The sequence below is a fragment of the Prunus dulcis genome, chromosome 1 (assembly GCF_902201215.1).
Source record: "Prunus dulcis chromosome 1, ALMONDv2, whole genome shotgun sequence".
NCBI classification, from domain to species: Eukaryota; Viridiplantae; Streptophyta; class Magnoliopsida; order Rosales; family Rosaceae; genus Prunus; species Prunus dulcis.
The window spans coordinates 39,263,266-39,279,142 of NC_047650.1; the positions used below are offsets into that span (position 1 = coordinate 39,263,266).

The following is a 15,877-nucleotide window of genomic DNA, read 5'->3' on the forward strand; positions in this document are numbered from 1 at the left end:
ACATCATGGAATCAAATTCTTATTATAATATCTAAATTGATAACACCAAATTGCAATTACATCGTGACATATAACTAATCTTAAATATTTGGCATGATCGCATTTGCTAATCCCTATGTGGAATCAAAATGCAATCGTGCTTAATTAACATTTCCATAATAACCCGTTGATGAACTGATCATTTTCCAAATCGGAATGTTACTTTAGTTGTTAATTAGTGTGATACGTGGATGCTGGAAACCATCAAACCTTTCTAATTGGGAATCTAATACGAGGATGGTGGCCACGTACTCAAAACCCAAACAAAGCAGTTTGGTTGCATTATTGTTAGTTGCCATAATTTACACAAAGTGTGAACTTTCATTTCAACATATAGCGATCATGAGACGAGCGATGACCCTAGAATGAAATTAACCAGGGTTTACAAGACTTGCTTTCGTTTGGATTAAGGTTTACAACACTTTGCTTTGGTTTGTCCCTGCCGTCCCATTTTATAGACCTACAATTTGGTACAACTTGATTAACATAAATACTTAAGTTGTTATTATTCTTTAATTGATCTTCATTTGATTGTAATTAATTAGATGAGGCCTCATCTCATTAATCCTCATACGAATCTTTAATAAATAAATAAAATAAAAGAAAATCAACCAAATTGAAAACTCTTTTTGCAAAAAAAAAAAAGAAAAGAAAGAAAAAGAACCAAAAAAAGTCTCTTGGATGGCGAATACTTTAAAGAGCGGAAATAATGCTCCTCCAAAAATTAATTAAGAAGTTGAAGGAAGCCTAAAAAAGAAAAGAAAAGGAAATTGTATCATTTTTAATAATAATAAAAAAGCTAAAAAAAAATGAAGAAATAATTAAGAACGTGGTAGTTTTCAGCTAATAAAAGTAAGGTGAAAAAATAGTTACAGAAAGATTTGGGATTGGCATCGCCATTTTTAACAAACGGGTTTCTAAAAATTCCCGAATGTGGACGGCTGGGATTTGAGCTCCCCCACAATTTGGGCAGAAGCCCGTTTTTCGTTACACATGTACGGTGGCGCTTACACCGTCAACCGACTAACCACAAACCACAAACCCTCCCTATATATACTCCTCCTCCTCTCTTTCCCTTTCAACCCGTCTTTGTCCAAATCCCAAACCCTCCTCTCTCTCTCTCTCTCACCATCTCTCTGTTTCTCCTTCTCACCAGCTTCACAATGGCCATGGCTCGCTCTGCTTTCGTCTTGTTCATGACCGTGGCTCTCGTCGCCGGCTCGGCTCTGGCTCAGCAGCAGCAGCAGCAGCAGCAGCAGCAACAGCAGAACCAGAACCAGGGTCAGGCTCCAACCCAGGCTAAGAACCAGGGTCAGGCTCCCTCTGCCACCCCAACCTCCTCTACCACCCAACCACCAACCTCCGCCAACGCCCAGTCACCAACCGCCAAGGCCCCAACCGCCACCCCACCAGCCTCCACCCCACCCCCAGCTGCCAAGACCCCAACCGCCACCCCCGCGGCCACTCCCTCGGCTTCCACCCAGGCGCCTCAGGCCTCATCTCCTTCCTCCGCTCCAACCACCTCATCCTCCGCCCCGACCACCTCCTCCTCCGCCCCGACCACCTCCTCTTCCGCCCCGACCACATCGACCTCCGCCCCCACCACCTCGACCTCCGCCCCCACCACCTCGACCTCCGCTCCATCCTCCGACTCTCCATCCGGAGGCTCTCCCCCGGCACCACCCACTTCCTCGACACCGGCTTCCAGTCCGGCCACCGCCCCGGCCGGCGCGGCTACCACTCCGGCTGAGGCCCCCGCATCGCCCTCTGGAGCAGTCATGAACAGAGTCTACGCTGCCGGATCTGTGGCCGCGGCCGTCATTGCGACGTCGTTTTTGGTCTAGATCTGTTGCGGCGGAGAAAGGCCTTTTTTCACGTAACCGGGAGAGAGTTGCGGCGGGCGGATCTTGAGCTTCGTTTATATTAGCGGGTAGAAAAAGAAATTTATCTAATTTTACTATTTTTGGTTTTTGATTCGAGGATGATGGTTTCATTGGCGATATTGGACGGTGTTGATTGGATGGGTCGGTGGATCTAACGGCTGATCGTGATGTGATCGGCCTTATTAATCATTATTATTAATTACTATCATTGTCATGATTGTTGCTGACGATGATGATTATGGATCAAATTCTTTTGTTATGATCTGATTCTAATCATATATATTTAATTACAGTTCGTGAGTTTTTAATGTTTTCAATTAATTATTCTTGTTTTTGTTCGTTTGATTACGGAGACGTGGAGTCAAACAGCGTTGACTCGTTAATTATTATTTGTCTGGCATTAGGTTTTGGTTTTGTCGTTTGGTGAACCAAAAGTAGAGCAAAGCTTCGTAGACCCAACCCAAGCGCTTTGCGACAGAGAGCTTTCTAAAAAGTAGAAAGAGAAAGGTGTGTTTGTCTTTCGCTTTATTTATTTATTTATAAATAAAATTTGAAAACAAAAGATACTTGCAGTTTGCTAGGGTTTTTTATTTGGTTCTTTTAGTTTTAAAACGCTCAATTAAGCCAAATTCTTTGTTCAAATTCTATGAAATTTTAAATAAATAAATTTAGGGATTTGATACGTTGCATGTTTTTAGTTATAGGAAAAATATGTAACCCTAGCAAATTACATGGACAAAACATGTTCTTCCTCATTCTTAGGATCTTAAGCGCGGGTTTGATCCTAATTTTGTTGCTTCAATTTAGACCCATGCCACAAAAATTTCCGCCAAATTCTGGAAAGCAAACCACAATGAATTTATTTCTTCTTTTTTGGTGAAAATAAAAAAATCCTCAAGATTCGTTGATGGGTGAAAAAGGACAATAGGTGTTGTACCAGAACAAAAGAAAAATCAGCTCAAGAAAAACAGAAAAGAGAAAAAAAGACGATGGGTGAAATAACAAGAAGTACAATTTGGAGAGGACAGGAAAACACAAGATTTGAGCTACAAAAGCAAAAGGGATAAAGATCCGGCTTTTTCTTTGGCACTGAAACATCAGTTCCATCTACCTTCCGTCCACATCCCAAACTCAGTTTGGGGGACCAGCAGCAACACCATCAGACCAACGAAAACCTTGTCCAGGGAAAAGATGGAGGTAGGTGTCTTCCACCGATTTGAGATGTAAAAGAAAGAGACTTAATCCCAATTGGGTTCAAACCAAAAAAGAAAATCTCAATTGGGTCTATGGGTCCATTGCCCGAGCTTGGTGGGTTACAATTGGGTCTGGGCAAGTTGGGTCGTGTTAGCTTTCCTATGTGAAAAACAGTCGAGGATGTTGTGTTGGGTACGAAAGTTTGGTGGTAATTGGAATGTTAGGACCCAATATTCTACATTGGCCCGATAATGTCTAGTCCAATAAAGAAGGATTTTGACTTACAAGTAACCCTCATGACATTTTGACAGTATGAAAAAACTCCCTCTCCTTTCATAATTTTGGCTAAAAATAAAATCTCACATTAGAAAATTAATGAACTTTTGAATGGACGGGTTTTTAGGGTTAAGTTACTGATTTTTTTCTTCTTCTTCAAAACGGTTTATACTAGGAAATAGAGTTTTTTATTATTGGAAAAGATGCTTTATTATAACACCAAAGAGTATACTATGGAGATGATGAAAACATCCAAAACCCAACGTGAAAGGCAGGAACCAGAGCGTGATCTAAAAAAAAATTGGCGACTTGAAACAATCATGACGAAACAAATAAAAAGAAAAAAAGAAGACTATTGCCCAAAACAATACACGAGGGACAAAAAGAATCTTATTTCTGCTAAGAATCGATCCATTCAGCCTATTTTTCTATCGGCTACGCCTACAGGCCTGCTGGTTGCCCCTATACTCAATCTTTTGTTATTTTTCTTTTCTTTTTCTCTTATACCCTCATGCAAAGTACAAACTAATTTAATCGACCCACAGTAATTTCAAAAGCAAAGTGCATATTATTAACATCAATCAGGCTACATATATATATATATATATATTATGAACCCTAATTTTTTTTGTCTTTTTAAAATTGGTCAAAATAATTATGACATAAGAAACTCAAATCACCGCTAATAAAACAGGGAGAAAATAGCACTGCCTCTATCCTGGCAATATTTAGAGCAATCACCAGCCTGCCAAACTTATGAAAGAATCAACACACAAATAGCAACCCAAGTAACACAAATACTCCACAAAGCCACAACCGGAGAGGTAGAAAGACTGTTGTCTACGCCTGTTGATGAGGGTGTGGTAACTGCAGGGCTAGTAACTGTAGAGTTACCGCCGGAAGTAGCCGGTGACGGTGAACCCTTGGTAGATGGTGCTGCTGTTGATCCTGACCCTACTACATTCACAGAAACCTTCATCCCCATCCCACAATGCCCAACCACAGCACAAATGAAATAACGAGTCCCAGCAGCCTTGAGAGGGATGGTGGTGGCTCCACTGCTATCACTTGTGATTGAATTGCCCACTGTGCATGTCTTGTAGTCACTTCCACTCACTTCATCCACTGTGTGCCCACTTCCATAGTTGAACGCTACCATGTAAGAGAATTTGGGAAATTAGATGCAAGTCCAAAATATAAATCAAAGTAGCCAGGTAATTCTGTTTTTCCGGATATGTGACATGTTGTGTTACTAGATTGAAGTTCTCGCAAAACACGTCGATCGAAACAAGAATTCACATAATCAATAAGTTCAATTGACAATTTTTAATTCTCATAGCACAAATAAAAATAAGAATCAATTGTCAAAAGTGACAAAGCTGCTCACCTAATGAACAGACTAAATTGACCGTCTAACAAGAATTCACTTAATCAGTGATCTAGATTCAGAGTCTGGCAACACCAACATATGTGTTGTTGATGAAGCATGTATGCATGACAATTATTCTATTTTATTTTTGTTAACTATGCATCTACAATATATGGAAGAAAATAATTAAAAGATAATTAGGATTTACCTAGGCTATCACCAACTGCAAAGGTCTTGCCACTAGTCCAAGTGCTATAATCAACACCACTAGTCCAGCCAGAGGAGTCTCCAACAGTGTAGACAGTGGCTAAGCAGCTTGGCATCATGACCATGGAAAGTACAAGGAACATGCCCACAATTGCAGCCCCTGTGCCTGCCATTTTGATGAGCTAGCAACTGTGAGAGATAGAGAGAGAAGAAGAAGCCTTGTGTGATAATAAAACTATAGAGTTGGAATTGCCTTATATAATGGCAAGAAGGGGTTGGAGTAAGTAGAGTTTGGTCCACTTAATTCCATTTGAAATGCAAAACTTCTGTCAAGGGACTCATTGCATGAGGATGACTTCGGTTAGACTTCATACCTAATATGCTTGTGATAATGTGACCTTTTTTTTTTTTTCCTTCTTTTTGAATTTTTAATCTCTCCTAATAAATTAAGCTTCAAAAGTAAGAAATATGATAAATAAGGCTATCATGTAGGTAGTTATGATAGTGTTCTATCTTTTTTCAAACCATTGTTTAAGCACAAAGTGGACCAAATTAAAGACATGATCAAAAGAGTTGGCTTGTGAATTAAGAAAGAAGCAAATTATACTTATAAGAGATTTTGTTTCCTCATAATCTGAGCACTATCTTTGGTTGGTTGCTGTTACATTTAGTTGTTGAGGTTAGAAAATTAGACTTTAGATTGATGCCAAAGGGAATCCAATGACCATCATAATTAGACACCAATTGTAAACAAGAAAATCTAACCCATCTTTGAATCTTTTGTTTTTCCCTTTTCAATCTTCAAGTAGAGGCCCTGTATTCATGTAGAGAGAGGATGCAATCACAATGCCACAAGCCAAAGTTAAATTGTGAAATTTTTGAGAAGTTTGAAAATTACGTCAAAAGTTTCAACAAAGAAAACATTAAAGACATTTTTTTAAGTTCAATTTCATGGATTCTCCCTTATTTCATTCTTCTCATCTCATGATATATTTTTTCTCTCAAAGTGAAAACTACAAATAAAAACGTTACCATATGCGGGCTCATGAAGCATAATATGACCTTATAAGTGACATGAAGCGTAATATGACCTTATAATTGAAAATTAAAGTGATCATTAATTTTTACCGATACGAATTTACTTCAATGACATTTGGCCTTTATTTTGTTTTGTTAGAGAAGGTTTCAAAATAATATTTGATGAACGAAAACTTGTTGAGTGGTTCAATTGATGATAAAAAAAAAAAAAGAAGAGAGAATATTTGATTCACAGAAGTGAACATTGATTTCATTTTTAAAGGGAAAAGAAGTTGTACATACATGCCACGTTTTAGTGAGCATGAACTAATGTTCTTTACTTATGTTTGGTCTTTTTAATTCTTCTAGAACTAAGCAAGTACAAATAAGTTCTCAAGTGAGAATGAGACCCCTGGATAGTTTAAAGTGGGTGTGGAGATGGGAAGTCACATTCTATGAGCAAAACGGGTCACCTAACAACTGAGTAGAAGTCGTCATGCGCATGATTTTCTGTTTCTTCATGACTCATGACCCAAATGAACCGAGTGGGACCGTCTCACCACATCGCATACTTTTCCAGAGGCATGGCTTCGCAGTCTGTCACTTTGGATGTGGGTTTTGAATTGATGACTTTGGGTTTGGTAAGGGTTGTTGGGGTCCTTTGGGTTCCAACAACTGCCCTGGACAGGCACACAACTTTTGATCTGGCAAGTTCCATTGCTCACTGGCTAAGGTTAGCAAGTTCAAGAGGATCTAATCAAAGGCCTGCCATGTTTTAGTAGTTCGGATTAAACTAGACTATTTTAATTAAATTATGTAAGTTTTTGTCTGTTGTTTGGTGAATTTATAAATGCCGAAACTAAATTTATCAAATTAGATGATAATTCAATATATTCTGCTTTACAAGTCTCATTTAGGGAGTTAAAACTTATAAAGACGGATTTGAACTCAATCTCAATCCAGTTCAAGTCGAGCCACAAAACGAAATCTAAAACTCTAAAATCCATATCAATTCCACACAGATCCGTAAACTCTTAAATCTTAGACACGAAGAAAGAGTGAGTCATCTGCTTTTTCTTTGTTACAAACGTTCCAACTAGAAACTTCAGACCTCAGTTCTGGAGAACAGTTGCACTTAGCCAAACTTATTTATTGATTTATTTCTAGAATCACGTTGCAAGCATACTTTCAGCATAGCGTAAGAAATAGACCTAGGACAAGTTCCAAAACACATCCAGTTCAATGGCATCATTCATGGATACCTAATTCTGAGGTAAAATCTCAACGTCAATAGCACTTAGCCCTTCATTTGGTTTTTAACTTTTTCATTTTTACCAGAAGGCCCATTGGATAGCTCAAACTGTAATAATGTCTGCAAAAATTACAAAACTCATTTTATAGGCAAGAGGGATTTTTTTTTTTTGGTGTTCATTCGCCTGAGTTTTTGAATATGGATAATCTACTGCCTAAAAGCAAATATGAAATAAACTCTGATGCCATTTTCTATTCTAACCAAGACTACATAAGAAACAAGATCCCAAAAAGGAAAAAAAGTAGCACTTAACCTAAAGTTTTAAACCATTCGGTGACAAGAAAAAAACGATAATTACATCAAAATCATTAAGATTAACTCTTAACTCAAGTTGCACTGGCATTAAAGATGAGATGACAAGGAATAAAACTAAGGTCTAAACTGTCTAATATAACTTCCACGCACGAAAAATTCATCGATCCGTATTCCATTCCTGATATATATATTATTATTTTTTTTGTGATTTTAATTTTCCATTTGCATGCAAGCACTTTCATATTGTATCATAGTCAAGACACTGAAATAAATTTGTAATACATTTAGCTCAATTTATCCAAACTTGTAGCCTACGTACATAACCAGCCTCTAGAACCCCAGCAACCTTGTACAAGTACTAAAGTCATGGAATGCCCCTAAATATTAGCCCCTCAAAATAAGGTGAGAATCTCACCAAGTCTGCATGGAAAGGAAAGTCGAAGTGAGCATACACAAATGTTCCTGCAAATGAGAGGGAGGTAGAGAGAGAATATTTAAACACTAAGATGGTATCTCAAACAACAGATATCCGTTTAACAAAAATGAATGTTACAGCTAACAAGTGCTAGCATATATCGTGACTGATCTTAATTATTGCAAGTTAACTGCCAAAGAATTCGACCCCACTCTCCAGGTAAATCTACGAAGTTCACAAAATCATTCTTCACCCTTGTTTTCGTAAGTTTGTCTACCACTATCTAGCAAGCAAATTCTTTTAGAAGATCAAGGAAATCCTATTTCTTAACTTCACTTTTCCTGAATCGCTAACCAGAGGTCCAGAACATGTCACAGCTTTCCTGTTGGTGTGGTTAACAGTTTGGAAATCCAAAGCAGAGAGATATTCTGACGTAGTAAGCTTTAAGATGCACAGAGTAGCATAAGGGCAAGATGAGGTTAGCTAATATATGGCTTGGACCAGTGCAGCACTGAAGTAAACCAGTCAAGAGGTCCACAGAACCCTATGAAAACGTGAGAAATGCTCAAGAAAATAAAGTAATGGCATTGATAAAGGCTAAATGCGACGACCTCCATTCAACTTTGGGTCATTTACAAGTATACCATTTTACTTTCAATCTATGCAATTAAACTTTGTGGATGAAAACATTTGTTTGTTAGAGCTATCAATTTACAGTACATATGTAATTTGTGGTGGTTTAAAGTATGCAGCAGTTACTGCAGAAATTGGGAAACATATTACAATGCATATTCTTGTGAACCAACAACTAATGCTCCAGATCACCCAAAGACCTAATTGTCCAACTAACAAAATGTTTATTAAAAAGTTACAAAATTAAAATTAAAACAGACATACCACATAAATAGCTATATTAGTTTCAAACATGAACATGATTTTAAGAGAGGACATACCTAGACAAACATGATGTGAAGAAAACACAGAAATTTCACTGTGCCCCACATTCAATTTGTATCATTGACATCTGTGTTCACTTGCTCGACAATAGAATTCAATTCAGTAGATTCATCACCCAACTGTGAACTCTCTTCTTTTGGTACTTTAACAAATTGTTTACCACGGGCCACACGAATTCGTCTTCCCATAAGCAACTGCAGAACAAAAAAATTTCTAAGGGAAATCTTCATTTCAAAATAGCCTACTGTAAATCTGTACGGAACGCTGTTGAGAAAATTACCTTCCCGTGGAAAGCAGAAAGGGCTGCCTCAGCCTCTTTCTTGGATTTGAAGCCCACAAATCCATATCCTGCAGACCTTCTCGGATTACCTTGGAATACAACTTCCGCGGTAACAACACTACAATCCTCTGAATTAAAAAGCTCCTTGAGATCTTTAGACCTTGCTTCGTATGGCAAATTTTCCACATACAAATTGAAAGTTACTGGCTTGGGTTGCGAAGAAGGAGGGGGAATCTTCGTCTTTTTCGGCTTGGCATAAGCCATCTTTATAATACGACCCTCCATTTCCTATGAAGCATTCCAAATATGAGGAGATCCTTTACAATACAATATGGAAAGGAAGCAACGCAAGTAATCATACATTTTCTTGCTCAAATTATAGTGGAGAAAATATATAATTAAATTTTGTTTTCTTTATCTAGCACATTTCCAAAATTGAAAAAGCCAACATATTAACTTTTGTTTTACGTTGGTTCTTGAACTTCAAAATTAGACACTTAACCCCTTAAACTATGATTGGTCCTTATTGTAACTTCTGTAATTTTGATTTTTTTTTTTTAACAGTAGTGAAGAGAGTACTCACTCAGTAGCATAATAGTCAAGGGCATTTTATGGTCATCTTGTTCTCTAAGATTCAGCCAACAGTGGCACCACTACCACCACTGTCTTCTTTCCTCTCCCTTTCCCTAAACCTCTTCTCACCTGCACCACTGCTATCACTCCATTCAAACACATACCTCTTTTCGTCTCCCTAAAACCTCATACAATTCTCTCCCCTTCCCTTTCTTTGCTCCTCTCTTGCTTTCTCCTCTTTTGACAATGTTCCACTCTTCATCACTCTCCTCCTAGCACTAAAGGCTCTTTACAAAAAGAAGAACAAACCCAATGGGTACCTATTTTTTATAAGGATGCAATTGACAACCAACAAGCTTCTCAGTATTTATTCATTACATTCTTTTATAAAGATTCTGGTTGTTACCACTCGGCAATATGTATGTCTTATGTGGTGACTACTCATAACAAACACAAATTTTACACGAATTTTCCCCAACCAAATATAAATTTTCTTCCACTTCCAATTCCAAGCCCAAACAGTTGCTAATGCCCCCCAATAAGTTCATATTGTCATTTGACAGGGCACCTTCACAGCCTCCTGAACAACTACAAAATTAAAATTTGCGTGGTAGAAGTACAGTATACCATAGTTCCAGCTCAACCCCTAGTTCCATCAAGGCCTCCACAACTCCAACCCTTATGCTAGAGTAGCTCTGCTTGTCGAACAAAATTTAAGGCATGTCCAACAAAAGTATGAAGATCACAAACGAATGGCAGAGGTGGAAGAAGGAAAATAAGAAAGTGAGTGAATGAGAGGCTATGGTGCTAAAGCATGCTGCCATGAGAAAGAATGATGGCACATAGATGTTTTGGCATGATGATGATAATGGAGTTAAATGGGTGTTTCCAGATGCACTAGAAGCCTCTAAGGCATTGCCATTTATATTCTCTCGGTGACTGATTGAATGACTTTTATCCTTTACAAAGGGAGATATGACACAATAGATCACAATCTCAAGGAATAGGATAACAATTATGCCCTTAAATAAGTAGTCATGTTCTACTCCCATAAGATGATAGTTTAAAGTCATGCACTTGAAAGTTAAAGGCCAACTGTGGGACACAGGTTATAGTCCACAGGATACTAGTGAGTTTCTCCAATAAATTCAGCTCCAAAGCTCATACACACGGGAAGTGCAACAAACATACACAAAACAAAGAACAAAATTTTTCTCTTTATAGTTTTAGAAAGCATAAACTTTCAACACCAGCGAAGCAACACAAAACAGTCATGTAGATAAGTAGAATACTAGGTCTCACTTCAGAAGTAGTACTTAATTTACTCAGGTCTTATATAGTGATAAATTTATAAAATTCACAAATTTGAACTGCTTTACCAATTAGTAGTCTTTCTCATGGACGAAACCAAGCATAAAACTCAACTTACAACAATGCAAACATTCACAGAAGATAACAGAACCCAATATACTCACAGAAGATTCGAGATTGTTGAGAGCCGCAAGAGCCTCCTCCGGTGAACCCATTGTTACAAATGCCAAACCCCTGTTTCTGGTCTTGTTATACATGGCAAGCTTATCCACCACAGCAAAGAACAAACAAAAATAATCAAAACCCATCAAATAAAATCACACATTATTAATACCGAATAACAAACAGAGGCTTCAAAGTAAAGAACAATGGAAAATGAAAACCTCAACGTCAACGACGGTGCCGTACTTCTCGAACAGAGTACGAATGTCTTCTGGGGTACAAGTCCAAGGCACATTTTGGGCAAGCAATCTTGTATCAGAGAACTCTTCGGGCTCTGCCTCCAGCACTGGGCTTTCATCAAGAGCTTGTTCTTGAGCAGTAGAGGAGAATTTGAAAACGAAGTTGCTCAGCCTTTTGGTCCGAGTTATGGAAGATGAGCGAGTGTGGGTGTGTGGGAGAGAAAGAGAGAGTGAGGAAAGAGACCCAGAAAGAGAGAGAGTGGTTGGTGTGTGCTTGGAGAGGTGTTGTGGGTTTTGCAGAGAGTTTTGCAGAGACAGTAGAGGCGTTAGATGGACGACTTGTTCTGTGAGGAAACAAGGATAACGAAGCAAAGCCATTGCTGTTGAGCTTTGCGACTGTTAAGCCCGAACTTCGAAGTAGGGGGAAATGTGCTTGTGCGTGGGGTTTTGGATAAGCGCAGTCTTTGGATTGTCAAGTGAGTAAAAAATCTGGCAGGGTGGGTGAGAACGGTGTCGTTTTAGTATCATATGATGTGTTATTTCTTTTTATTTTTTTAGGTTAAACTGTAGCAATCATCTCCCAAGTATTACCCTATTGACATTTTTCAAATTGAATTTCAATATTATGTGGTCCTTAAATTAGGATCCCCTTTGCATTATTGATCATTTCCTTCACGTCAGCTAATCTTTCTATCGATGGATTCCTAGTTCAGTGCTAGAGATGTTGGCATGTAGCCTATTGGTGGGGGGTTCATCATTGTGTGTGAACACTCCCACTGCCTTCTTAATTGTTAAATTAATTAATTAATTATTTACATTTAACAGAAAAATTGACAGAAATGAACAATAGTGCAACATAAGGGCTAAATAGATTATGACGACTGGACCAACTATGTGAGAGAAAGTAAAGTTGAGGACTACGAGAGCCAAATGATCAAAATGTAAATCGGTATGGTTAGAAATCATTGCTCCAAAAACTCTAGGGGCTAAACTTGAAATGACAATTTTTGCCCCTAAATTTAATTGAAAATGTCACATAAAATCAACACTGCAAACGAGAGTGGAGTTGAGGCCTCTCGTGGCTACACTCTTTAAATAGATTTTTTTTGTGAAAAGAGTATAGCCGCGCGGCTATACCCATTGAGTAGCATAATCAGAATTTCTCTTTTTTAATTACTTTAATTAGTAGTTATGTTTTGATTATTATTTACTTAATGAATAATTAATATTTTAATATATTTTATTTTTATTCAATAATATGTGAGTATTTTATACATGAATTTTGTAAACAACAAGTGTATTAAACATGAAAAATACATATATACGTGTACAATACAAGTATTAAATGTGAAAATGCTAAATTCTTTATATGGGTAATAACTCTGGAAAAGTAAAAACTCAAAAGGAGACAATAGAGACAATATTAGTGTGGATTTTCGATGTGGGATTTTCACAAAGGGCACCTCAAAAGATAAGCCCACAGAGAAATCCATATTTTCATTGTTGGTGCAATGTGGAAATATATTTAAAGAGTATAGCTGCGCTACTATACTATATAAATAGAAAATTTGAATTACTATTTATGGAGTAATATAATTCGTGAAGTTAATTAAAATATTTAATACTAATTATTTACTAAAGAAATAATAATTAAAATTAGCCAAAGATAATATTTAATTACTAAAAATAAATTTTTAAAAAATTAATTAACCTAAATATACTAAGTTTATATTAATCTTTATATAAAAAAATAAATTTATGTTCCGACGAAAGTTCGTTGGCACATGTCTAACCAGGCGAAAATTGTCGAATTAAACATTTCCTGACGAAATTTCATTGCCAGAGATGGCTTTTTCAGGAGATGACTAATCCGGCAAAATTTTGCCGGCATAGACCTCTGTCAACGATATTTCTTTGGGAGAGGTTTTCTAGTTATTTTAAAAAATTCAGTAAAAAAAAAGTACGGCCTTGCGGCTATACTATTTATTCACGTAAAAAAAAGACCCCTTTTGATTTGGTGCCCACGTGTCAAAATAAGTATAGCCACCCGGCTATACAATTTTATTAATTTTTTTTTAAAAATAGATTACAGCCGCCCGGCTATACTATTTTTAGCAAAAAAAATTCATGCAAACGGAGTATAGCCGTTCGGCTATACTATTTTGTTTTTTAAATTATGAGTACAGCCGCTCGGCTACACCTTTTTTAATATATATTTTTTTAAATAAAAAATAAAAAGAGGATCTTTTTACAACTTAAAAGTTAGGTCACTATATATTATTTCTAAAGTAAAGATACTATGCCACATGTCCATATCTAGCCAACCACCACTGCCAGAATCCTGTTGCCAGCTAGCCACCACTGTCGAAATCCCGCCGCCGGCCACCACCGTATGCGGGGGACTAACTTCGTTGCCCTTTTTCACCTTTAAAAGAAAAGATTTTGTGTCATTGAATGGACTCGAACTTTGACCCTCAAAGGAGGAAGGCTCATTCACAAACCACTACATCAAACGTGATTTTGTAATATTTATTCAGTTATACAATATTTATATAAACAATCAACAGTTTTTAAAATAAAAAATAAAAAAAATCATTTCAACACTTATTCACACAAAAACTGCAAATAAAAACAGAAACTGCAACAAAAATACAATGTATATATCAATTATGTTAAAAAAATAAAAACGAAAATGAAAACAAATACAAAAACAATTGTAATTAAATGAAAACTGCAATGTAGTTTCTGAAGTTTCCAAAACTACAATGCAGTTACCAATAAGTTTTACGAATTTTTAATAGACAACTGCAACTTGATAAATGTCAATACATGCCTAAGTGGGAGGTACAAATCTAGTAGAACTTAAATTTAGCATCGTAGAGGTCTGTCGTAAGTAGGAGGTAAGGAGGGGCAGTGCTGGTTATCCTAAAAAGTCTTAAGCATGCATTACGAATATGTGACCAAGTTTAATAAAGCCATGTCATATATAGTCACGGTTATGAAAGTTAAAAGAAAACTACTTGAGTGCAAAATGACTTACAGTGAATTCAATAACTTGGGTAGAGTTGGAAATAGGACCAAAAATCCCAGCTTCTTTATACATTGCAAGAATAAAAGCAACACATGTTGTAGATTATCCATCGATGTATACCCATTCATCTTGTTATGGGATTGTAAGCAAATGATCAAAGGCTATTTCACGATTCTCAACCTCAGTTAGAATCTCATGCAAGTCCAAACCCTAAAAGAAAGCACACATGTGAGAATCAACATCAGATTCAATATGGAGCAAGCAGATAATATACTAAAATCAAAGTAGAAGATGCTTAGGGGATTTAGAATTCTAAGAGCAGACAAACGTGTTCATTTCCAAATAAACAAAACAGAACAAAATGGCATGGCTTAGGATTTTAAAGTAGAAGATGCTTTGGATTTTAAATCAACTGACTTAATTAACCAAAACCAAGTATGCTCTATCTATAAAATTCGTGCGTGCATGCCGGTGAAATAACAATATAAACTAACAACCGACACAATGATACCCTGCCTCCAAATCTTCCTCTGCCCATTTTTGAAGTTAAAACTGCATGAAGTTTCCAAATCCTCTTATGCCCATTTTTGAAGTTAAAAATTCTTCTCAGTGTTTATTTCTTATTGCCTTTTGAAGTAACAATCACAAGGAATGCTTGAGTTCATTGGATTCTAGAGTCTTGTAACTTGTAAGCCTTGTGCTCATGTGTGTTAGCCTTAGATATTGGGCTAAAACTACAAATCTTGCCTTTAAAAGGTGGGGAAGGATAACAAGAAAGGTTCGGATGTTTGTATTGTATGTTGCTGTTAGTAGTACTCATCTATGGAATGACAGGGAGGAGATGGCCTGTGATGAAGCTGAGCTTGGAGCAGATGAATTTGCGGAAAGGATGCATAGTCAAGAAAAATTACAGGAGCAGGTAATATCTGTTCAAATATAACAACTATAATGGTAAAGGTGGATGTTTCTAAAGCACCAGAAGTAAATATTTTTCAGCAATTGGAAATGCTGAAGCACATGAGGAAGTTTCCCTCGGATGATCAATCTGCTATCCATTGGCGGACCTAATGAAGGACTACTGTGGGCACTTGCCCACACTTACAAAAAAGTTGCAGCCATATAATCCCACCCAAACTCACATTTTCTATTTTTTTTTTAGGTCCTTCTTTGGTGGAGCCCCCACATGGCCCATCCAATATATACAAGCCCAAAGCTTATATTAAAAAAGAAAAACTCTATGTTATAAAAGAAGAATAGAGAACCCACCAAGTTCACTCATTCTGTAATTTTGTGAAGAACTCAACCACCAAGTTCACTTTAAGCCCAAATATTTTTTGTTTGGCTATATATTGGTTGG

The 15,877-nt window shown here is 37.1% G+C and overlaps 3 protein-coding genes across 6 annotated transcripts; 1 reads left to right on the forward strand and 2 right to left on the reverse strand.

The window, feature by feature from the left end:
- The first annotated feature begins 1,202 nt into the window (after positions 1-1,202).
- On the forward strand, positions 1,203-1,883 carry LOC117619829 (putative protein TPRXL). The gene has a single exon (XM_034349875.1). The coding sequence runs from the start codon at positions 1,203-1,205 to the stop codon at positions 1,881-1,883; it is 681 nt and encodes a 226-aa protein (XP_034205766.1).
- A 2,054-nt stretch (positions 1,884-3,937) lies between these two features.
- LOC117614452 (blue copper protein-like) lies at positions 3,938-5,204 on the reverse strand. The gene is made up of 2 exons (XM_034343268.1): positions 4,970-5,204; positions 3,938-4,544 (listed from the first exon to the last, which is right to left on the reverse strand). Exons 1-2 carry the CDS (start codon positions 5,139-5,141, stop codon positions 4,147-4,149), a joined length of 570 nt encoding a protein of 189 aa, XP_034199159.1. The 5' UTR covers positions 5,142-5,204; the 3' UTR covers positions 3,938-4,146.
- A 2,544-nt stretch (positions 5,205-7,748) lies between these two features.
- LOC117616783 (28 kDa ribonucleoprotein, chloroplastic) lies at positions 7,749-11,983 on the reverse strand. Of its 4 annotated transcripts, none has more exons than XM_034346197.1 (5): positions 11,472-11,983; positions 11,253-11,351; positions 9,205-9,492; positions 8,921-9,118; positions 7,749-8,014 (listed from the first exon to the last, which is right to left on the reverse strand). In XM_034346197.1, the coding sequence occupies exons 1-4, from the start codon at positions 11,865-11,867 to the stop codon at positions 8,972-8,974; spliced, it is 930 nt and encodes a 309-aa protein (XP_034202088.1). In that variant the 5' UTR covers positions 11,868-11,983; the 3' UTR covers positions 7,749-8,014; positions 8,921-8,971. The 4 variants fall into 4 exon arrangements, with proteins under 4 accessions (XP_034202088.1, XP_034202089.1, XP_034202091.1 ...); XM_034346198.1 differs by having other exon boundaries at positions 7,749-7,972; positions 11,472-11,933; XM_034346200.1 differs by lacking the exon at positions 7,749-8,014 and adding an exon at positions 8,067-8,408 and having other exon boundaries at positions 11,472-11,933.
- Between the last annotated feature and the right edge of the window lie 3,894 nt (positions 11,984-15,877).